The 22,852-nt window shown below is 43.6% G+C and overlaps 1 protein-coding gene across 1 annotated transcript in view; it reads left to right on the forward strand.

Annotated features, from left to right (window-relative positions):
- Nucleotides 1-22,852, forward strand: part of OVCH1 (ovochymase 1) — a 30,901-nt gene that overhangs the window by 7,007 nt on the left and 1,042 nt on the right. The window contains exons 7-25 of the mRNA XM_032183569.1: nucleotides 257-377; nucleotides 983-1,116; nucleotides 1,976-2,116; nucleotides 2,289-2,419; nucleotides 3,414-3,507; nucleotides 5,202-5,330; nucleotides 5,805-5,873; nucleotides 6,333-6,513; nucleotides 6,907-6,979; nucleotides 7,641-7,836; nucleotides 7,945-8,099; nucleotides 8,942-9,098; nucleotides 13,095-13,316; nucleotides 16,214-16,339; nucleotides 16,746-16,884; nucleotides 17,491-17,633; nucleotides 18,590-18,724; nucleotides 19,822-19,857; nucleotides 21,992-22,156. Coding sequence (XP_032039460.1) covers nucleotides 257-377; nucleotides 983-1,116; nucleotides 1,976-2,116; nucleotides 2,289-2,419; nucleotides 3,414-3,507; nucleotides 5,202-5,330; nucleotides 5,805-5,873; nucleotides 6,333-6,513; nucleotides 6,907-6,979; nucleotides 7,641-7,836; nucleotides 7,945-8,099; nucleotides 8,942-9,098; nucleotides 13,095-13,316; nucleotides 16,214-16,339; nucleotides 16,746-16,884; nucleotides 17,491-17,633; nucleotides 18,590-18,724; nucleotides 19,822-19,857; nucleotides 21,992-22,156 — 2,547 coding nt within the window. The remainder of the gene's footprint in view (nucleotides 1-256; nucleotides 378-982; nucleotides 1,117-1,975; nucleotides 2,117-2,288; nucleotides 2,420-3,413; nucleotides 3,508-5,201; nucleotides 5,331-5,804; nucleotides 5,874-6,332; nucleotides 6,514-6,906; nucleotides 6,980-7,640; nucleotides 7,837-7,944; nucleotides 8,100-8,941; nucleotides 9,099-13,094; nucleotides 13,317-16,213; nucleotides 16,340-16,745; nucleotides 16,885-17,490; nucleotides 17,634-18,589; nucleotides 18,725-19,821; nucleotides 19,858-21,991; nucleotides 22,157-22,852) is intronic.

The raw sequence follows: 22,852 nt of genomic DNA on the forward strand, positions 1-22,852 counted from the left end.
GGATGGAACAAAACGCTGCTTAATTAAAAATAAGCTTGGAGCAGGCACGTCAGCTCTTAGCAGGGTGAATGAATGCAGGCCCAGTGTGTTGGCAGCACAAATCCTGAAGTGCTGGAGGCTTGTCAGTAGGATTTTGCGGAAGAAATTTAACTTTTGAGGCTTCTTTCAACTCTGTCAAGCGCTTCTGATTTTAAAGAACTGCAGTGCCATAGCCTGTGCCTGGGCTGATAGTGCCACGATGCTTTTCTCTCCCTAGCTGCCGTGCCAAGTCCCCTTCCTGTGCCAGACCAGTGCAGTCCCCAAGGCACACTGGTTTTTGGAGAAAGCGGCCGTGTTTGGTACCCACAGTCCCCGGAGGATGACTACCCCAACAACAGGTATCTGCCGGGCACCCGCTGCAGCATGGCCCAGGGCTCAGTGGCACTGCCTGCTGCTGGCAGTGCCCAGCTCACAGCAGCTTGGTGTTCCCTGCAATGCAAATCCCTGGCTGTGCTCACTGGGCAGGGTAGTGTTGCGAGGAGAAGACAAAATCTGTTTGTAACACAGATTCTGTCTGAGCCACGCTCACAGAATGGTTGTGGCTGGCCAGAGATCTGTCGTGCCCTTTGTGGTGCAGCCGTATCTGTGTCAGCTCACACAAAGAAGCTTTCAGCTCTTGCAAGAGGCACAGAAATGAGATCAGCTGGGCTGGTGGTGCCATTAGCATTAACACAAAGCTGTTGCTACTGACCACTCTCCACCTAGCGCCAAAGGAATTCACAGCACTCTTCTGCTATTGATAACTCTCTTCTCAGATGATGATAATATGATAACAGATTTTTTTTAAAATAACATTACCAAGTGGGAGTTGGTGACTTTGGTTGTCAGCTTCTGGTGCATGCTTGCAGGAAAATAGTTGCTGGAGGTTCCCAGCCCAAAGGGGGACTGACCAGGGCTAGGCTCAGCCAAGCAGATATGTGCCTTTACTATTGCTTGCTTCTAGCCTGTGCACCTGGAACATAACAGTGCCGGAGGAGAAAATCATCCTGATATACTTCACTAAATTAGATGTAGAATACCGAGTTGGATGTGACTGTGACTACGTGTCCCTCTACTCAAGCAGAAGAGAGCTGATCAGTAAGTCTGGGTGCCTTAGAGATGTGAGGGGAACTGGGTATAATTTCTTTCATTCATTGAAATCATGAAGAACAGCAAATATGGCTTTGAGAAGCTTTTTTTGTGCTATGAATCTAACAAGGCAGAGGTGACCCCAAATGAAGTGGGACAGGTGGGACTGAGGGAAATGTTCATATTTGTGTTTGCTTCTAGTGTACTATGGTGGACTGACATCTCTCAACAGCGTCTTTTAGCTGCACATAATTCTCTGTGCCCTGTCTGCCTTGTCTCCTATATACTTGTTTTGATCCTATGGGCCACAGGTAGCAGAGAAAACTGAGCGTTTAGCCTTGTTTGGCTGGTGCATATCCAGGTGACTTTCTGATGTGCTAGCACTGCCGGCAAGTGTGTTAGAGATGCCTCTCAGAAAGGCTACTTGTTTCAAAACTGGTTATATGGCACAGCAAGCATACAGGTTACCAAGTAGTTGTAGAGGTGAGACCAAAACAGAAGGGACCCCATGTCCCTTTGTAAAGTGCTCTTAGTACTGAACTGATAAATATTTCAAGTAAATACTGACTACTTGTCCCCTCTTAGTACTAATGACCGTGTGCTAATAATAGCCTAACATCCCTAGTCCATGCAATTCATCCTCTAGAAATACTTGGTTGTTCATGCAGTTGTTTTGGATGAAGTCCCATCTCTCCATTTTTTTCTCTACAGCCTCTGAATAATTTATAGGTAATGAAGGCTGAACAGTCTCTCTGTTCAGTGTGAGACGAGACCTTCATAATGGGATCCAGCTTAATGAATCACTGCAAGATTTGCCTGAATAAATGTGCTCTCTTCACGCTTACCACCAAATCCTTGTCTCCCTCAGGCAAAGTCTGTGGGAACGTGTTCCCAGCCCCTCTGCTGATAGAGTCGGACCAGGCCACCATTACGTTTGTTTCTGATGGGAGCAATGCTGGCCGTGGGTTTGAACTCACCTTCACAGCTGTCCATAAGGAGTCTGAAGCAGGTGACCTTGCCTACGCTATAGAAACTCCTCTGCTCTCCTTTCTGACCCATTTAAAATGAAAAGCTATCCTTTGTGTGCCTGGCAACCTTAAAAATCTAGTTGTTGGTGTGGGTTTATTAAAAGCACTGTGTAATCCCAGCTGCCAAGCTGTCTCCTTCTCACTGTGTTGCAGGTTCAGGCTGTGGGAGTGTTGCAATGCTGGAGGAAGAGGGGAAGATTGATTCTGCAAACTACCCTGGCTTGTATCCCAGGAACACCAAGTGCCACTGGCTCATTGAGGCTCCAGTAGAGTATGCTGTAAAGGTAATAAAAGGAGAAACTGCACTTAAACCTCTGCACTGAGAACAGTTCAGAGGAGTGATTCAATAAAATCCTGCCAGAACATCTGTGACACGCAAGACTGTAAATTGTAAGGTTTCCAGGTCACTGACTCTTTACAGGGCATATTTTGTCAATTAGGCATCACCTCTGAACTTGTGTGCAGAGCTGCGGTGACTGTTGTAAGTGCTTCAGGTCTGCAGGCACCAATACTATCTCTGCATAGCTGTACCTTGAAGTGCAGCACGGAGTTCTGGGGGTAAAAGGGAGGTAGAGCTTATGTTGCAAACAGCCAGCTTTTTCCTCACGGTAGTGTCAATACCCCCAAGCTACTCCTTAGCCTTATACCAAGATGTTTGCTTCTTGTTGTGCATAGGCTGTGTGTAATAGCTCCCACTCATAGTAGCAGCATCTCTTTAGTTTCACTGCATGTCACTGTTAGTGTGCAGCAAGCATCCAGCTGATCACGTCCCACAGTGCCATCTTATATTGTTCAGAGAAGCAACTTTACTCCCCTGCTGCCTTGGCTAAGGGGTGGAAAGCTATATTAAACCTAGTGATGCTCAAGGGTATGAAAACCTATTCTTTGGGTTGCTACTGCTCTGTTACTGTGAGAACGTGAGGTATGGATTAAAAACAAACCAAACAAATCACCCACTCTCCTTTCTTGAAAGAGAAGCTCTTGAAAGGGCATTCCACATGGAACACTGACCCTTCAAAAGTACAAAACAGCAGAAATCCCTGAAGGCAAAATGTAGGCTACATGCATCCTCTGTAGCCCTGCACATGGGGGAGCAGTCAGCATCATCATGGCAAGATGGCCCACAGGCTGTTTTGGTGCAAAGCATGACACCTTTGACAAGGAAAGCAATGCTCAAATTCCTAAACGTGACCTTTCTGCAGCTCCAGGTTAAGAAGGCTAAGTGCTTCAGCTATTACTTCACTCCTGATGTTTCCCACTTGCTTGTCTTCTTTGCAGCTGGAGTTTGAAGACTTTGCCCTTGAACTTAGCCCAGGCTGTATTTATGATGCAGTTACTGTTTACAGTGATGCAGAAGAGGAAAACCAGCTAGGTGAGCATGAATACTCTGTTTCAAATTAGAAAAAAGCTTTTTTTTTTCTTCTGTCTTGCCCACCATGGCCAAGTGTACCGTTGGCACAGGAGATCCCATGTTCTGGTTGAAGCTACACATTTCCAAGGACACCAAGGCTGGTGTTGTGGAGCTGGGTGCAGGGCTGTGGCTCATGTCCTGCTGCAGAACCAGCAGAGCACACAAGCGTGCTGCTGGATCAGATCTCTGCTCTACGTTTCTATCCAAAGAGAGCAAGAGCAATTTTGCTATAAGATTCATTAAGAAGATAAATGTTTAAAGTAAGGCAGAGCGCAAGCATGGCTGTCTATTGATGTCTAATTCCACTGAAATGGACATGAATTCTTTATGAATTCAGCTAATTTTGTTGAGATTTCATTAATGAAAAATTGCTAACCTGAGGCATAACTTTCCAGTGCTTTCAGAAGGAAATATTTTTTCTAATTCTTCACTTTAAATCTGCTTCAGTTTTATCCATATAAAAATCTTTAGTGAAATACATGTTCTTAATTTTCTTTTCATGAACATCTGTATTTCCAGATGTTCTTCCTGCTTGGACTAAATGAAAGCATGTTGTAACACTCCAGCTTTTTAAAAATAAAAAAAAAATAAAAAAAAAAATCCAGGCACCACACTTAGTTTAGCAGAGTATATCTATTAAGGTGAAAAGCAATGTGGTGCTCAGAAGTGAAGATATTTGAACTGGATTCTGGCTAACTCTTTATAGACCTGTATGTGAGCCAAAAGACAGATGATGAGAAGATGGTGTTTTTTTTTTGTTGTTTTTGTTTTTTAAATAAAAAATAAATAAAAATAAAAAATAAGCTGGGTAAGAGACTCAAGCTGTCCTGTGTTTGCCAATGAAAATTAATCTTTGGCAAACTGCTTCTGTTTTGTCCCCATCCATTTTGTAGCAGTAACTTAGTAATTTGCATGTGTTTACCAAGTGGTGAATAAGTATTAATGTTATAGTTCCATTGAAAAGAAATCTGGTTTCCATTGGAAATACGTGTATTTAAATGGGAGGAAGAAGGCTGGCAAACTCGAACCTGGAATCTTGCAGGGGAGAGCTTTCAGCATCATCCTGACTCATTTCGGTTGAGGTAAGCCTTCCAGCATGGCTTTGCCATAGGAAACTTGGATTCTTACAGGCAATACTCCTTTGGAATAGAGTGCAAGTTCCCTGTCCAGCTGCAGCTATGGGACTTCCAGATGCTATGCAAACTGAGTGCTCTCAAAAGGAGGAGAAAAACTCTAGTAGCTGTTCTCGAGGTCCTCAAGCTATACACATAGACTATTTGGGAGAGATTCTGCTGGTACCCCACAATAGTGGCAAGTAGTCCTCAAGTAGGTTTTCCTTGTGCAGTGGGGGGCATTCATACTGTCTGTTCAAGATTATTTGTAGTTCCATCATGAGAAAGCTAGGATTGTTTTTACATATCAGTAACGTGATTGTAGGAAATTCTGCCTGCTATTGCTTATGCATGTTACTGACTACCATTGTCATGCAAGTGCCTCTTCTGATCAAAACAAACTTTTTCAGGTAGTCTCCGAATACTTAGGGTTTTTGTTTTCTAGAAACCTAGATTAGTTAAAGCAACAAATGCTTGAGGGATGACATTTAAAAATCTTAAGAAAAAAATCTTAAGAATATACATTCTTGTTCCTTCCCACAGCTAACCTCTGTGGATTCTCAACTCCCAAACCAGTGCTGAGTCCAGGAAATACTATGCTGGTGCATTTTGAAAGTGATGGGGAGAACAACTTCAGAGGGTTCAGAGCCCAGCTCACCTTCATTCTTTCAGGTTAGTAGAGAGATGCCTGCTGTGTCTAGCAATGTCTGCATCATCTGCATCTATTCTTAGATAGCCGAGCCTATTTCTTTAGCCTAATCCTGCTGCATTGTGTCAAAATAATTTTGAAACAGAATAGATGCTGGTGGCAGATTTCCCTTTCCTGAAAAAGGCAGATGAAGCAGGGTTTTCTTCTCATTTCTCACTGAGAAATGAGATGACTAACTTCTGATACCTGAAACAAACAGCCTTGCTAATTTTGTCATTCTAATATTCCCCTTGAAAATTTCATTATAGAAGAATCTTGAACTTGGGGGCTAGTCTGCTATTACTGCTCCCTACTTTTGTGATTGTGCCAGCTGCTGCTTGGGGGTGACAGGGGGGCAGTGGTGAATAAGATCCACCTTCAAGTAGGCCCTTTTTTTGAGGGGACAGGTAAGAGTTCTTAATCTGAGTAAGAGCTAACTCTTTTTTCCTCTCTTGTAGAGGAGGCAGGAAGAGAAGACTCAGGATTAGCTACTGCACCAGTGTTGCCTCTGAGGGATGTCCCCTTAGGTAAAACAACTAAGTTCTGCTCAGTCGATCCAGTCTGACCTTTTCTCTAATGTATAAGGATTCTGCAGCGAGGCAGTTGCTTGCTGACCTCAGGTCCCCTTCTGTGTACCACTTCCATGGACAAAAAGTGAAAGGGAGGTGCACCATCTCTCATTCCCCATATGTGTGGTGTGTTCTCTGTTTGGCCACGTGCAATTTCTGCAGGGAGTGGGGATGTGTAGAGGGTGGGAGAGACTTGCTTTCAGTGCCTGAGCCTTGTTTGGTCTCAGAAGTGCTGAACTCCTTAGGATTCCAGGATTCCAGCTTTCATCTGTCTGTTTTCCTTCCCCCACCCGTTGCAGACAGGACAGACAAACTTGGTCTCTCCTGCTTCTTTGACCTAGCTGTATCCCCTCCATGAGGTTATCTAGGAAAACAGAAAACTTTCTTGACAATTTATAACCACTTTGGCTCTTGCAGACAGCTGTGGCCTTCCCCCTGTGATTCCCTGGTGGCTGTTCAAGCGCGTTAGTGGGGCTGAGGAGGCCTGTCCTCACTGCTGGCCATGGCACGCTGCCCTGAACTTCCTTGGAGACTACCAGTGCAGCGGGGTTGTCATCAGCCCCACGTGGATCCTGACAGCCGCCCACTGCGTGCAGCCGTGAGTGTGTCCAGTGTGTCCCCGGCCACCTCTGCTGCTGTCCCTGTCCTCTGTGCTCCCCGTGCTCCTCCAGGCTGGAGAGCTGCAGGTCATACTCACACCTGTCCACTGTGAGGCTTCCCTTCTGCCCTTCCTCTGTGATGAGTGATTTGGGAGATGGCGATGAGTTGGTCTTGCCTGTGAGATCCGATAAAGGTAATTGGGCTGGCTGCAGTCAGAGCTGTGGCAAAGCCAGAACTGATGCAGTGCGTTTGTCAGGGTGAGAAGCTCTTGCTCAGCAGTCCTGGGAATAAGTGACTAATTAGAGAAGAGCCAGAAGGGATGTATGACTGCTGAATAAGGAAGCTGTATGGCTGACTGTAAGTAGCTCCAATGTTTGCTTTCATTATACAGATCCAATAAACCCTTGCACTGGACTGTGACAGCAGGAGACCATGACAGAGCCCTGAGAGAGTCAACAGAACAGGTAAAAACAAGCAATACCATTAGAAATGTTGACTTTGATATATTTGCCCTTATCATATTCTCAGAACAGATCTAAGTCCACAAATAAAACTGTCTTGGCTGCAAGACAAAATGACCAGTACATAGCCCACATTCAGGGATGAGAAAGGAACTCCAGTAACTTGGTCTTTTTCAGATAACTTGCAGCTTGTAGATGTATGTTTTATATATATGCCTCTTATTACTAGCAGTAAAGACTTAAATCTAGCAGATGACTGAGTGTTCTCAATATCTTACTCTCTCGGTGCTGAGCAATACATCTGTCAATAAAATGGTTGCTGACTCTTTCCTCCTGATGGGGAGGAGGAAGAAATAGATGTGGAAAAAAAGTGACTCACACCAGTCTTCTGCAATAACCTTCCTGACTTATATCTGCACGATGGAACAGCCATTGCTGTAGGCTTAGGAGGTCTAAATAATACATCCCAGAAATCTTCTAGGCTGAAAAGCTGAGAAGCGAGGGATTTGGCTTCATCTTTAAAATCCTTGCACCTTCTTTCTTTTTCATTAGCTTGGTCATTGCTTGGGGGATTTTTGCTATCTTCTTTTGCAAGTATGCTTTCAGGATGCAGTTAGAAGGCAGCTTGTCCCTTCTTTGCCCTGATCCCTCTGATGTGGTACAGGTGAGACAGGTTAAAACCATTGTGGTACATCCTCACTTTGACGTGGTGAGCTACGACTCTGACATTGCCCTGGTGCAGCTGGACATCCCTCTGGAGTACAATGCTGCTGTGAGGCCAGCGTGTCTGCCCAACAGCACAGAGACGTTATCTTCCTCTTACCTCTGCACTGCATCTGGCTGGGGCATCACTGAAGAAGGTGGGACTTCTGATTTTTGCAAGTTGCCCATTATAAACTGAACATATGCTTCCATCTCTTGTTTTATTCTTCTGCCAAGGTCTTACTTAGAACTTATTTCCCAAGCAGATGGGGGCCAAGCTAAGCGACTGCAGCAGATGCAAGTGCCTGTGCTTGAGAATGAAATCTGTGAGAGGAATTACTACTTTGGTCACCCTGGAGGGATCACAGCTGGGATGCTTTGTGCTGGCTTTGTTTCAGTGGGAGGCCAGGACCCCTGTCAGGTGAGTTAAAACTAGAGGTGAGCATTCTTGAAGGCATCTCTGTTTGGGTGTTGGTAGACCAGCTGGGGAAAGAGGCTGGTGAGGACAGGAGAACAGCAAAGGCAGTTAAAAACTCAAACAACCTGCTGTTCCTGAAGTGGGCACTGCTTACGTGAACAAGAGTCAGTCAGTCTGCAGATGCAGTGTGCAGTGTTGCTTGGAAGTGGGACCATAGGTTTTAGTATTTGTCTGGACAATAATGTTCAAGATGCTGGTGGAGGAGAGGACGATCGTCCCTGCACTTCCCAAGTCCCATTTCTTCCCGCTGAAATACCTTCTAATTACTTGCTAATTTTAGCTGACTTGGAACCCCTTTCAAGGCATGCTTTTCAAGGTGATCTGTGGTCATTTCTATTGTTTTTATAAAAACTCTTGTTCAGAGCAGTGCCTGAGAACTAACTAATCTCCCTGAAGTCATGAGAGTCATGAGGCAAGCTGGTAAGAACAGCTGAGTAAATAAAAGGCAAAGTAATTTACTGAGGCACTGTCAAGCTAAAATGCAGGTTCTGCTCAATACCACAATCTTATGGTGGACTGATAAATGATGTGTACCATAAAATATGATTGACTAGTGCTCTTTGGTTTTCAGCCTGTGCTCAGTCTTTATTCCACACCAATAAGCAAGCTGTTAAATTAGTCTTTGTTCCAGATCTGGGGTTGAGCTGCCAGCAGCTGTGTGCCCTGTTCTTGCACAGACTTTTTTTTTTCTTGGGCAAATCTGATCTTTGACAGCTCTCCTCTCAGCTGCAGCAGTGCAGAGGCCAGATGAGAACTGCAAGATCCTTTTGTGTCTTGGTTCCTAGGGTGGTTCTGGTGGGCCCTTGGTTTGCAGGAAGGAAAATGGACCATTTATTCTTTATGGCGTTGCCAGCTGGGGTGTTGGCTGTGCAAGTCCAAAGAAACCAGGAGTCTACTCAAGGGTGAGGATTTTCCTGGACTGGATAAGACTGACAATGAAAGGTGAGTTTTCCTTGTCTAAACAATCTGAGTCCTGAATATAACTCCGTTCTGGAAAATATTCCAAGTACATTGAGATTTTTGTCTGGTAGACTTTTACAAGAAAGAAGGAAAGAAATCCAGATGGCTTCACTGACTTCCTGCAGACAGTCCCTTCTTCCTCCTCTTCCTTGCACCTTCCTTGTAAGGGGAAAAAAAAAGCTTACTAGAAATTGGAATGGGACTTTCAGAAGCATGAGACTTGTATTTAACACTTCTGGCTCTTAAATGGAATGTAATCTCTGGACAAATACCTTTCTCAGTATAAAGCAGCTGCTGCTGAAAATTCCTACCAGACCCATGCTTTGATAGATGGATAGTCTGGGACAACACTAAACTGAACTTGTGTGTGTATGCACATTTCTGCAAGATAAATTTCTCCAAAAAAAAGTACAAGGGAAAATAACTTACCTTATGTACTAGTGAATAAGGACTGATATAACTAAAGTGATGGGTCTCTTACAAGGACAGAGGTCCCTGTTATTAAACTGAGGGTGCTCATCATAGAAACGAGGGGAGCAAAACCATATGAAGTACTTCATGTGAACCCATCAATGTCATACTGCTTCCCTGCACCAGCCCTCTCTGCTCCTCTTTCCCAGAAGTTTCTTTCCTGCTGAGGTTCCTCAGGCCAAGGTGAACATGGCTTCATAGCTTCATTGGTGAACAGAGAAATCCCCTCCTTCAAGATGTTTAATCTAATGTGATTCAAGAGACTTCAAAGAGCCACCAGATAGCTTCAAGTCTCTTTTTCCATGTTAAATAAACTGATTTGTCATTCTAGAGAAATGTTTCACTTTGGCCTTTGGCTCAAAGTAGCTGCGCTGGGAAACTGCTGATGTAAAACATTTGTCTTCCAAGGCTTTATCCCTCCTCCTTCCCTGCCTGCACACATGTACAGCCAAGAATGTAATTCTCCATTTAGTGAATATTTGGGATTGTCCCACAACCTTTCTTGGGAAAGAGCTAATCCTGGACAGAGTTTTTGTTTCTACCCAGCCTATATTTTATTATATTGCAGCCAGGAGAAAATGGAAGACTTCTGCTAACAATACTTTTTTTTTTTTTTTCTTGTAGCATGAATAGTGTGCTGTAGTTATGAGCAGGAAATTAAAGTATATGTTAGAGAAAAGAGCACAGTGTGTATAATGCTCCATTCTGGAGTCAGATGAGCACTTGGACTCCGCTGCTTTGTGCTGCATCTGTCTGTCTTTCTCCCTCATGGTGCCATTCATAGTCCCGTGTAGACCTAGGAGAAATGTTAGTACAGGTGCTGATTGAGGGAGAACTTTCTTCCTAGCTAAAACCAGTTAATGAAGCAAGTTATCACTTGTATGGTAGCCAGAGCATCCCCACAGGTAAGCTTGGAGCTGGCTGGAGATCTTCCATACCCCTGGATCTGATGCAACTGGCTGCTGACCCTGGCACTCCATAGGCTGTAATGGCTTCTGTGGATTTACTGGAGGTCAGGTAGCTTATGCAGAGGAATTGCTCAGCTCCATAGCTGTAAATTTTTCCTAGAGGTGGAGGCTCTAGTATTGCATTCAGCTTTTTCACGTGGTTTCATATGAAAGGTTCAAAACCCTGAGGGCTTTTTGAGCCAGATGCTGACCACTGGCTCCTTTACTTGACTTTCATACAGGCATGATTGCATGTTGTGTGAAGTGCTTGGCCATGATAACTATTACTGAGTTTTGTATTAAATGAAGTGCACTGTGCTTCTCCTCAGATGCTGCACAGAGCACGCCATGGGGAACTGAAGCTGTACCTGGAACCTTGGTGCAGGAGCAGCCGGTGAAATTGCCTGCAGAGCTACGGGAAGAGGCATCAGCACAGGGTAACTGCACAGCTGTGTGGAGCTGCTGTGTGCAGGAGGCTGCAGCATGTGGTCTGCAGATGGTAGTGGAGCTGGTTCAGTTTGGGGAGCAGCTCTGGGTGGAGCTGGGTAACAAGTGAGTCTCCTAAAACACATCTTCTGTATTCTAGACTGAGTTTCTCACGGTAGGGACAATTATTTGATCTCTTGTGCATGTACCTAGCAACACCAGAGCCCTGATCCTGGGCGAGGAGCTGTCAGCTTGTTGCTTTTAAAGCACAGCAAACAGCCCTGTCCTACTGATGTGCCTTCCCCCACTGATAAAGCATTTAAAAGTTTCTCTACATCTGATACTGTGATAGTGTTGGAGGAGGAATGATGCTGAGGCATTCTCAAGTTTCTGGGTGACACTGGCTCTGGCAACAAATAAGTGTTGAGGAGGGGATGTGCAACCAGCACCTCTACTTGAGGACTTGTGATGTAGCCAGGGTGTTGGCATGCATTGTGTGCTTTCCTCTTCTCATTGGCATCCTTGGTGGCGCTGCAAAACCTCACACCACTGAGATAAAAATAGGTTCCCGCAGTGATAAGCTGCAGGAGGTGGGAAAACTTTCCTTGCACTAGCCCTGCAGCTCCAGCACTGGCTAGATGGAGCTGGAAATGCACACGAGGCTCTCCTCTGCACTGGAGGAGGCTTATCTCAGCTGAGCTGCTCACTACTGGCTGAGCTCAAACAGTGGCAGGTGCATCGTGCCACAATGACCTGAATCTGGGGCTCACCACGATTGCAAAAATGATTTTTAAAATGTGCATAGAGACAAGCTCCTGTGTCTCAGCCCCATGGGCTTTACCCTCCTTCCAGATGGCTGCAGTTCCCTGCAGTCCCCGCTGCCAGCACAGGGCCCACGTCCTCCAGCAGTGCTGCATGCAGGCAGGAGCCCTTGCCTTACCCTTGCACAAAGCTGTGTGTTTAACTCGTTGCTTTGCAACCCAGGGGCTCAGCTCTTCCTCCTCCCCCTCGGTGCTCTCAGCACCCCATGCAGGTACGCAGAGACACGGTGTGGTGTCAGCATCCCGTCTTAGCAGAGAGCTCATAAATGTCGGTGTAGGAGGAATCGTGCTTAAACAGAATTAAAGCTGTTCTACAGAGGGTCTGACTTGAAAAATTGCCGCCTTGGGAGGCAAACAACCCTATTATACTTGTACTAAAGGGATGTACAGTTCTCACTAGTGATCTTGTTTTCTCTCCTCCTGCTCTTATAACTACTCAGATGCTTCCAAATATTTCCCTGTTGGATTGGTCTCTTATTTAACAAGTGTTGAGTCTGACTGCACTGTGCATGCTTGTAGCTGCAGGCTAAGCACTCTCCTACTGTTTCTGGAGAACTAGAGAATGAACAGACAAAAGCATAATATTTCGTAACTCTTGTCAAAGGCTGGTTGCAAGGTCAAGGAAGAATAAATAATTATGTAATTTCTTTTCTTCCTTAACACTGAGTGAACATTTGAGCTTGATAGGCTTCTTAGCATGGGGACCTGGCCAACCTGGTATGTGTTTATGTTTTCAGGCATTGATTTATAGCACAGCTCAAAAGTAATCTTCAAGCTGGTCTTCTTTCCTCTACAACCTGATATCTTGCCCCTTTGCCTACTTTGTGTCTGATGACTTGTCCTGTTGCCTTAGCCTCAGGCCTACTTTAATCCTATGCACTTTCAAAGATCCTACAGGATTGAACTGGTCTGCATGCTAGAGTTTAAAGAAATATATATTTCTTACTGATAGGAACACTATTTATTTAGGCAAAATGAAGGGATCAGGTTAAAAAAAAAAACACAAAACACAACACCTTAACCCTATGTATATATATTTGTGTCCTTCTAGTGACTGCAGTAGCTGTGCTTTTGCCTGAGATATCAGAATATTCAGATTTCCAACAAATCTAGTAATACCTGTGGAGGTAGAGAGGGAAAGAACGTGTTTCAAAATGTGTGTATGCCTCTACACACACTAGAAAACCATTTTCCGCTACTTTTATTGACCTGCTAGGTTATTTTCAATCATGGGCAGAACTGGCAGGTTTTATATAAAGCTTTTACTGTCTCTTCTTGATGCTTTTATCACTGAAGTGTGTATTTATCCACAGAATGTGTGTCAGAAGTAGAGCTAGAAGAGCCCCGGGGGTTTATCTCTGCTCCGTCCTCGTCAGGGTATGTGGGAAGCCCAGAGTGCTCTTGGATACTCCGTGTGTCTCCGAAGGGCATGGCAAAGATTATGGTAAAGCATCTGTCAATAAGAACATCACTGAACTGCCAAGAGGAGTTTCTTGGGATTTACGAAGAGAGCCAAGGAGGAAGAAAAGAGATAGGTAACAAGTGATACAACTAAGGATGCTTGGTACTAGAAATTTCTCACTTTCACTTGGGACATTTTCAGAAAGGGTTTCCATATCCAACTGCATGGCTCTGATGTGTGGCAGACTTCATTAAATTTAAGACCCAGGGTTGTAAACTTGGCTGAAGCCCTTAATCCCTGTATGTGTGCTGCATTGACCCAGTAGAAGAGTGGCCCTATGAGTCCACTAGAGAGTGATAAAACAGACTAGATAGCAACAAGCTGTGATATTTCAGTAAATTGGTATAGAAAACTCTTGTCCACGTAAGTGACTTATGACTCCTGTGATAGTGGCAGCTCCTTATTCAAAGTCAATCCCCTTTTCTCCATACTCCCCAAAATCTCTGACATAGTGAAATGTGATGACAGTATGTGTTGTATGCATCTTGGAGAGGGAATGAATCACTCTGAAGCTTTAGGGCCTGGGGAACAGGGGTGTGGCTCTTCCTTGAACCAGAAAACATGCTATTTTTCATGCGGAGGGCTGTGGTCTTCCTTGCTTTGACCATGCTGAGGTACAGTCTGTTCACTGGGATGCTAGTCTACATAAAGACAAACCACGGAATGAAAATAAGAAAATAAAGATGAGAGTGAGAGCTTTAATGCTGCTTACCAGAAAGTTTACACTTCTGGAGGCCAGCGTGTCTGCATGTGTGGTTTGCATTTGTACCGTATGCTGTGCAGTGTGGCAGGGAGCAGGAGCACATCAGTGTAACTCCAGTGAGCTGGGCCTTTTCAAAATGTGTGGAGGGAATGCTTTTTGTTTCCTGTTTCAAAGGCTCTGTGTGCAGAGTAGGGGAATAGGAGGAGGAGGGGGGAAAAGTGGAAGAGATGAAATGTAGGGCTTGCTCTTACATCTGTTTGAAATAATACCTCCAATACTAGCTTTGTCTGCAGTACAAGCTGTGTAATATATAAACAGTTGTGTATACACATAAAGAAATTCAATCCCTGCCTTCACTGTGGTGAAGTCTTAGGAGAGAAGGGAGGAGATCCATGCCTCTGCACTCATGTACACAAATTATGGGCTTTATTTAGCTATTATCATTCAAAAATCGTCGCTGTTCTACATTCTTAGCCGTGAGAAATGCCAACCAAGATACCCCTGTCTGAAAGGATAGAAAAGTAAAAATGCTGCTGCTATATAAACCTGAGAATCCAATTTCATTTTTCTTAATATGGGGAGTTGGTTTACTCCTTCTCCCCCACCATCGCAGAGTCATTCCAAAAAGGATGTATAAGCACAGAGGAGCATGACAGGTTCCAGGGGTTGGTCTGGCTGTGCACTGGGAGAGACTCAGCAGACTCAAGCTGGAAAAGGTGATGCAGAAGAAAGGTACTGGCTTCATAGGCTGCTGTAAAGGACTTAGAAAGGTTAGTAATTATTGCAACATACGGAGTATTAGTTAGAAGTTGTTGGACCAAAAAGTAAATGTGAAGGGGGAGATAATTAGAAACAAACGTTGGGGGGAAATTCACGAAGGTTAGATCTTGCAGAGTTTATATTGGGTGTGCTGACCTGAGAAGATGTTCCTTCTCCTAGCTCTTCAATGAGTTTTTCTTCCCCTCCATCTCCACTCCTCCCCTTGCTTTATTCTGGCTTTCATTATAAATTAAGTTTATATATTGTAGACATTATAAAGTAATTATACAGAAGGATTTCTCCTGGGCAGGCATCCACACTAGCATTCAGTTGAAGAGTGGTGGAGAAATCCACCGTCAACCTTAGGGAGCCCTTTGGGTGACTTCCAGGGCATGGAACTTATGTTCTCCAAATATTTCCAAAATTAAGTAATGCCCCTGGAGAAAGTTTTTAGATAATAGCTATTCTGTGTAGTCTCTTGTCCTCTTATGTCACAGCATTGATTAAAAACAAGGCTGAAATGTAGCATGTCCTTTAACTCTGAGGTGGAAGGGAAAGAACAGGAAAGAAGATGTGCTAAGGAGCTCTTGGAGCGTTCCACAGCTGTTTTCCTCCAAGAACTTATTTATAAAAGTGCACACAAAAAAAATCAAGTGTGTCTGTTACAGCTGAGAATAACAGTTTAACTATCATAATTATTTATATGCAGGACAGAGGAAAATACTATCAGAAATGGGGCCATCAGTCAAACTTTTCCCTTAATAGGAGTCTAATAGATAGTTCCCTAGAGCATCCTCCAGCATACAGACTCGCTGCTATGTAATAGTATTTTGTTATGGCTGGCAGTTTTTCAAGGTTGGGTATATTAAACTAGATTTCTATGCCTATTTATATGCCAACATATTGAAACAGCATCTTTTTTTCTTCACTCCTTCTCTAGAGCTAGTGAGCAACAGAAGTCAGTGGGTGCCTGTCTCTAAACCAAATCTCTTTTTCTGAGGAACCTAAAACATAGACTTGGGCTTTAATGTTGATGTGAGTTAGAATTCTGGTATGACGGTGAAGAAAGAGGCTGGGAAATTCAGAGAGCCAAAAACAACCCCAGAATAGTTTAGCGTGCTTAACAACTGAAAGTGTCTATCAGTGGAGGTGGAATAATGCCAGTTTCCTGTCCCATCTCATTCTCAGTTTAAATGTAAGAATGAACCATTAAGTAGTTTAGCAATCTTTCAGGATGGTTACAGCAAACAAAATGTCTAGCCTTGTAGATAGACTTCTGACAGCCAATAATGTTCAATGAACTGAGCAAGTCCCCGTTGGCCAGCTGTGGGGCGTCTCTTGAAGGGCAGGAGCTGGAGTCTCTCTGCCTTTGCTTGCATTGGGTATCTCTGAAACATGAGTAGTTCCCCGCTTTTCTGCCTTTCCACAGACTATGAATTTTACTTATATGAGAGATGTTTCTAAAATGTCCCTTCTTACAAAGGTGTTGTGCTTGGATTTGCTTCTAGCTGTGTTGTGTGGTACCCTGATTTCTCCTGTGATCCTTTGGAGCCCTGGGCCCATGGTGAAGGTGGCATTCCGCTCTGTCAGCCCCGCTGCTTTCAGCATCGAGTACTTGATGCTCACGGTCCAAGGTACAGTCAAGAAGTACAGCTGCTTTTCCCTCTAAAGATGATGAACTGAGCTGTTAGACTGAAACTTCAAGAATGAGCTTGTTTACAAGACGCCCTTATGGAGTTTATGGAGACTTTCCATATAGATGTTCTCCAAGTATGCATAAAAGAGAGCCCTCCTAAGCTCTAGCCTGGGTACAACTGACTGCGAAATGCTGAAGCTTGAAACATGGCTAAAATTAACTTAACTTTTACAGTATTATGATGAACAAGGTCTGGCCTAGTGGTATAGGAATGTAGTAGTTCTCAAAACTGGTTCATCCTCTAATTGGACATGTCATGTCATACAGGAATTGTCATAGTCCATGGTGAAAGTCTATTTAATAATAAACCTGAATTTCATGCTTTGCATTCTTACTCCATCTAGGACAAAAACCTGGAAATATCCAGGAAAGTCCCAAGAAGATAAGCTCAGAGCTGTCACGATGCAAGGATGCCATCCTTACAGATAGGGAAGGGAAGATCCAATCACCAGGGTACCCCATGAGATACACAAACGCCACCAGGTGAGCACCTGAGTTCTTCTGGTTCTCGGAACTCCCACGTTAAAACCTGCAAATATGAGATGGCTTTTAATGAATCTATAGGTATTACAGCTCCTGTTAGAAAAACAACTGGGCAAGTACCTCAAAAGTAGTCAGGAAAATTGGAGGGGGAGAGGGCACACCCGTACCTTCACTCCAGCAAACATCAGACAAAATCTGATGCATGTGGACAAAGCTCTCATCATAAAGTACGTCAGGCTCCTGAACATGGCACAACTGAGGGCTTAAAAATGGCAATGCTTAACTGTGTTGCTAAAAACCTTTTGGAACTTTCATCTGTTTTCCTTTTCTTTCTCCCTTATTGTGCTTGGGTAGGATAAGAGAGAACTTTCCATTCACAAGGCAATAGCACAGACTTCTGAACTGTTCAAAAAAATTTAACTTCAGAAGTAATGAATAATATGCCTGAAATAGATTTGGACCAGTATCTCATCTTTGACTTCTTCCTTTACATGGGCATTACAATCCCTTTTTGCCTTGGCTCACATTTTGATAGCTATCCCTAGGAAAAAAGAGCCAATTGTAAGATATGCCAGCATTGTGACTTTGTTCTTTTGCTTTGTGCAGCAGCTGCCACTGGAGAATTATAGCCCCATTAAAATCCATTATTAGGCTTGAAGTCCTGGACTTCTGGACTGAAAGAAATCTGTCTAATTGTCATGGCCAACTGATGGTGTATGAAGGATTTGGACTAACCAAAGAGTTACTAGGTGAGAAAGTGCTTACCTTAATGCTGGGGTGGGAGAAACAGCGGAGCTGTTCTAAGTTTTGTAGCAGACGGATGGGGATTTTTTTTTTTTTTACATGGCGTACTTCCATGCTCCAGGAGGGATTTCTGATAATACTTGGAGCTACTTCAGCTAGCTCAGTATCTTTCCCTTCTTAGGAATGCTGTTGCAATCAAATGTATTGGATGTGAGGTCTTAATCATGGCATTGCTGTGCCTCAGAACAATGCGGGTCTGTCTGGGTTGCTTTTCCCAGGCTTGAACATGCAGCGTGGCAACTTGCTGTGTATGTCTGCAACTGTGTGCCAATGAGGCAGCAGGTCAAAGTGATGGGGCCAGGAAAAGGGAAACTTTTCCTACTGCCATGCTGAGTGAGGGGAGGTACCTGCCTGCCCTGACTGAGGGGCTATCAGCTTTGTTAGGGTATTGCTGGGGAAGTGGAGTCAGCATCTGGAGGAGAAAGCATAGGCTGGAAACATAAACTACTCATATATTTAGGGATACGAGGCTTCTCAGTGCCTTGATTATGTGAAACACAAAGTGACTTATTCTCCAGGGAGTGTAGATGCCCTGAGGTCTTGTGGATATGACATAGTGTCTGGCACAAGAGCCTGGTCTGCCTGTCAGAGAGGGATTTCTTCTGACCAGAGTAGTCTTGGTAGTTGGTACTTGCTCCTAGTGGTCTGTAGTAGTTATAACTGGGCATCTTCAACCATTTCCTTGTAAATGTCCCCATTCTGGTTTCAAGTATAGAGAGCTATATTCTGGACTTATGCTATAGTCCAGTGTGTGAATTCAAACCTGAATAGCATCAGGAGTTTGTTACTGCTTGTTTCCCCTCTTAGAAAGGGAAACCTTTTCCAACAGCATGTTTCTGGGAGATTTTGCCTTATAGAAGTCAAGAAAAAGGCTTTTGTCTCAATCTGGCCTATTTTGCAGGAAACTTCTGTGGTGATGCTTCAATCTACCCTGTAAAATCCCGAGGCTCGGTGATGACAGTGACCTTCACTTCCAGGGCTGAGGCAGCTCTGAAAGGCTTTCTCTTGGCTTACCAGATGATATTTCCTGAGCAGAGTAAGTCTATTGCAGTTTTGGGGTAGGATGAACTAAAGCTGAAAGTAAGGTTCCTACTAAAAAGAAGGCAGGGAGGAGAATGTGGAGGAGAAAGGTGGAAACACAGTGTTAGAACAAAAATATTCATTGCTACTTAGGTGCGTGGTGTCTTTTTTTTTTTTTTGAGGATGTTAAGTAATATCTTAAGTATTTAGTATGTCAGATCTATTTATTCTGGAGAGAAGTTACCATTAAGAATAAGATTGAGTAGTATCTTTGAGTGCTGATGATAAAAGGCGTAAGTAGTAATCTAATTCCTGTGCTCATTCCCCACAATAAACTTGTAGAAAGGAGCTACTAGCTTAGACATTCACCCTTTTTGTTCTGCTCCTACCTAACTCCCTCACACTCTGTTGCTACTTCTATAACCTCTCTTCTGTAGGCAATACCACTGTCAAGCACTGCAGATGCCCCTGTACCCTCCAAGCCTCACCTCTACTGCATGCCCAGGAAGTTAGCCAGTTAATTGGGCTCTGAGCTTAAAGGCTGAAGGAAACCTATGTCACACTTTCACCTTTCTCTTCTTAAACCAGAGAACAGCTGGTGATACAGGCAGACATTTTTCTCTGAATAGCACTGCCCTGGCACCATTAAGCATATTAGTTACTTTGATATCTCAGATCAAAGATACCAGTTCAAATCTTTTGCCTTCACAGAAGCAAACAGTTCTGTGTTCCTAGTGGCCTGTGCCACTTCTATTCTCATTTCCCCTTCTCTTTCTTCTGTCTTACCTGTGCCTTCATTGCTGTGCAGACAAGCACATCTTTGTCTGTGTATTGTGCAAGTGTGTCAGGCTTCAGAACTAAATTGCAGCTAAATTTCTCAGATTAATTTTGTCAGACTTAACAGCACCATCAACAGAGACTTGGCTGCCTTCTTTCACGTGTGCACGTGCTTTGAACATGCACTCCAGGCCCCAGCTCCAAACACCAGAAGGTGCCTTTTCCACTCCCCTGCAGCCTGGCTATGAGTTGCTCTTGGCTCAGGCTCCTGTCCCCAGCATGGCCCTACATCCTCTGCATTCATGTGCCTCTGGTAAGGCAGTGCTTTCCTTTTAGGTCTGGAACCTGGAAACACGACAGATGCTGACAAAGGTAAGACAGGTTTTAACTTTCTACAAAGCTGGTGAGAGGGAAGAAAGAAAAAGCTTATTTAAAAGAAAAAGTGCCCCCACCTCTTAACGTATGTTCTGAATTTCTGGCTTAGGCAATAATCTCTGTCATAAGTAAGTGTGAACACATGAGTACGAGACTGTCACAAGCAACATTAGCTGTGTTAATACTAAATGTCTTCTGTTCTTTCAGTGTATCCCTCTTTTACTGTATTTATGTTCAGTTCCTGCTATCAGAGCTGCTATGCATGCTTGGTGAAACAGATACCTGGAGAGTATTATAACAAAATAAAAACCCTCCACTAATTCCAATGAACTCAAATATATTGGATCTGGGATGCTTGAACCTGTCTCCCTGCTCTGCATGAGCACTTAACTTCTGCTCAGTTGGCCAGCCTGCCTGAAGCATATCCCTAGATGTTGAGCTAATAGAGACCCTCAAGGTGAAAGCTTAAAAGCCTCATCAAGCTTCTATATTTTTCATGTTTCTACCACGTTCAGCATTTTTTCTCAGCCCAGGAAGCCTGGTGGCCTTCTGCCCTTTCACCACAATAAAATGTGGTGCGATGTTAGCCAGTAGGTAGACATTGGATATGAAGTGTTTTATTTATGAAACTCCTGAAAACAATGCAGACTTGTCCACAAAAACATGTAATTAAAATGTTAACACAACCACAGCATAGACTACTTCATTTTGATCAGCTTAGTGGCAACTATAAATGCAAGGAAAGAGAAACATGCGACTTAGAGTGGCTAGTGAGTGTTTAAGTTTGAACTTGGCCCATTTGGAAAGCTTCCTCCGAGTGATCTTGTATGTATGGTCTTGATGTCTGGCCTCTAGATCACTTCAGAATTCAAGTCTGTTTACTCAAGTCTGTCGCCCTTTTCCTGGTTGAATAGTCATGCTTAAACTGCATGTGGAACTTGTGCTTGGGAGCTATGCAAACTCTAATTTCAGCCAACAGAACTTGCATCCTGGCATTACAATCTTGGCTTTCTCCAATATCAACAGGCATGCTTAAAAAAAATACCATGCAGAAACAGGTTTGGGCAAGTGATATGATTCTTTTCTTTATTTTCTTTTCTTCTGGAGAGTGCCCAGTCTTTGATCTAATTCCTGTTGGAGCCACTGAAATAACATCTCCCAGTTACCCTGGCGTTTACCCTGACATGCTGAATTGTACTTGGACAATTTATTCCAGTTCAGGAAATAAACTGAAGGCTATAATTAAAGACTTTGTAACTGAGGATGCAAGGGACTGCATTTGGGATTGTCTGAGTATTTATGATGGACCTCATCTCTCTTCAAGACTCCTGGGTAGGTTGAACTCATCCTTATTTGTTGCCTTACTTTTCTGATCCCTTTTATTTAATGTGACTATGTTCCATCCGTTTGTAAGGTGAGAGAGAGAGGGGCCAGCACTGTCTGATTAGGTATCTGAAGTAGAAGCCTGTATAGTTGAGTCAAGTTGGTATCAGGCTTACCAAGAGCTATTAAGAGCAGTTCTGTCATCCAGGTATAAGTGGCCTGGGTTCAGTACTTGTTGACTTCCACTTTCAGTGTCATGGATATGTGGGATGGTACTACATTGGTTCCTTGTATAAAGCCTTTTTTCTTTAATTCTTTGTATCTTGGTAATTATCTTACTCTGAAACAAAGCTGGAGCAGGTACTGCTGTGAGTACCAAAGCTGCCTTGTGCCATACGGGCATCAAGATTTTTGGATACAGAAGTGCTCACTGAAACGGCTTCGTGCCTTTCTTGTTCTCCCACTGTCTCCTCCCCTTCTCTTCCCACATACATAAATATTTAGGGAACAGGTTGCTGAAGTAATCTCACTGAATTATGAGATACACATTCATGTAGAGTATGGGAGCAATTTGGCTGTTGCACTAGGCTTCAGTTCTGCTTGAGCAGGGAGTGATGTTGCATAGACCACTGGAGGCATACCTCTTGAAAGACCCCAAGACCTCAGAGCTGTCTTGACATCACTAACCTATTCCAGTACCAAATGGTTTTGGATTAAAGATATGTCCCTGGAAATGAGTGTAGGGGCTGTAGTTGTTGCCAAGTACAATTTGACACTTTACTACGGTATTTTTTTTTCTTTCCCCCAGCTAGCTTATGTGGCCAGAGAAAATCTTTTAGTGTGTTTTCTAGTAGCAGCTTCCTGACCCTTCACTTCAAAACTGATGAATCTGTGGGATACAGAGGCTTCAAAATCCTTTTTGAAGAGCTGTATCTGCAGCCAACACAAAGCAACCTGGAAGATGGTAGCCAATGTAAGTAATGTTCTGGGTCTTTCCATGTCTGCTTCACAAAAAAAAAGTCCTGTTGCTAAAGTAGTACTGAGGGTTACAGACAGGCAAATTAGTAATGATTTTTTGCTAAAGGTACTTTGCCTAAAACTATTGCCCTGGTGGCGTCAAGATATTCTTCTGTGTTCTCATGTATCCAAAACTGCAGTAAGTTAATTTGGTGCTCACTCCAAGTGCTTTGTGTTAGGTGGTAGTCCTTGTATCTCCACAGTTCTCACTGTCACTGAGACAAATATAGAAATGTTCCCAAGGAATGGCTGTTTCCTGAAAAAGAAAAAAGCCAACAAAAAAAAACAACTAGTTTAAAGTAGATGTATATTGGAAAGAACAACTAGTCTCACCATGTAACTGATCCCTGATTAATTAATAACCTCTATCTGGAACCTGACACTGTAAACAAGAAACAGAAAGCCAAACAGTTTAATCCATCTGTGCTAACGTTTGCTTGAGAGCTTCACTGGTCTTACTAGAGGGCTATGCCTTTTCCTGGGGCAAAGAAAAGGGATAAAGGGAGCCTGTTATATGTATTTAAAAAAAAAAGTTTGGCTTCCATGGCATGATCCAGAGCCCCACTGTGAAACAAGGGGAATGTTGTGCCTCAGTCCTTAAAGCTCTGTATAGGCTTCTCCAAATCAGCTCTGCCAATGGCAAGTATTTAAT

This window comes from Aythya fuligula, chromosome 1, assembly GCF_009819795.1.
Source record: "Aythya fuligula isolate bAytFul2 chromosome 1, bAytFul2.pri, whole genome shotgun sequence".
Lineage (NCBI taxonomy): Eukaryota > Metazoa > Chordata > Aves > Anseriformes > Anatidae > Aythya > Aythya fuligula.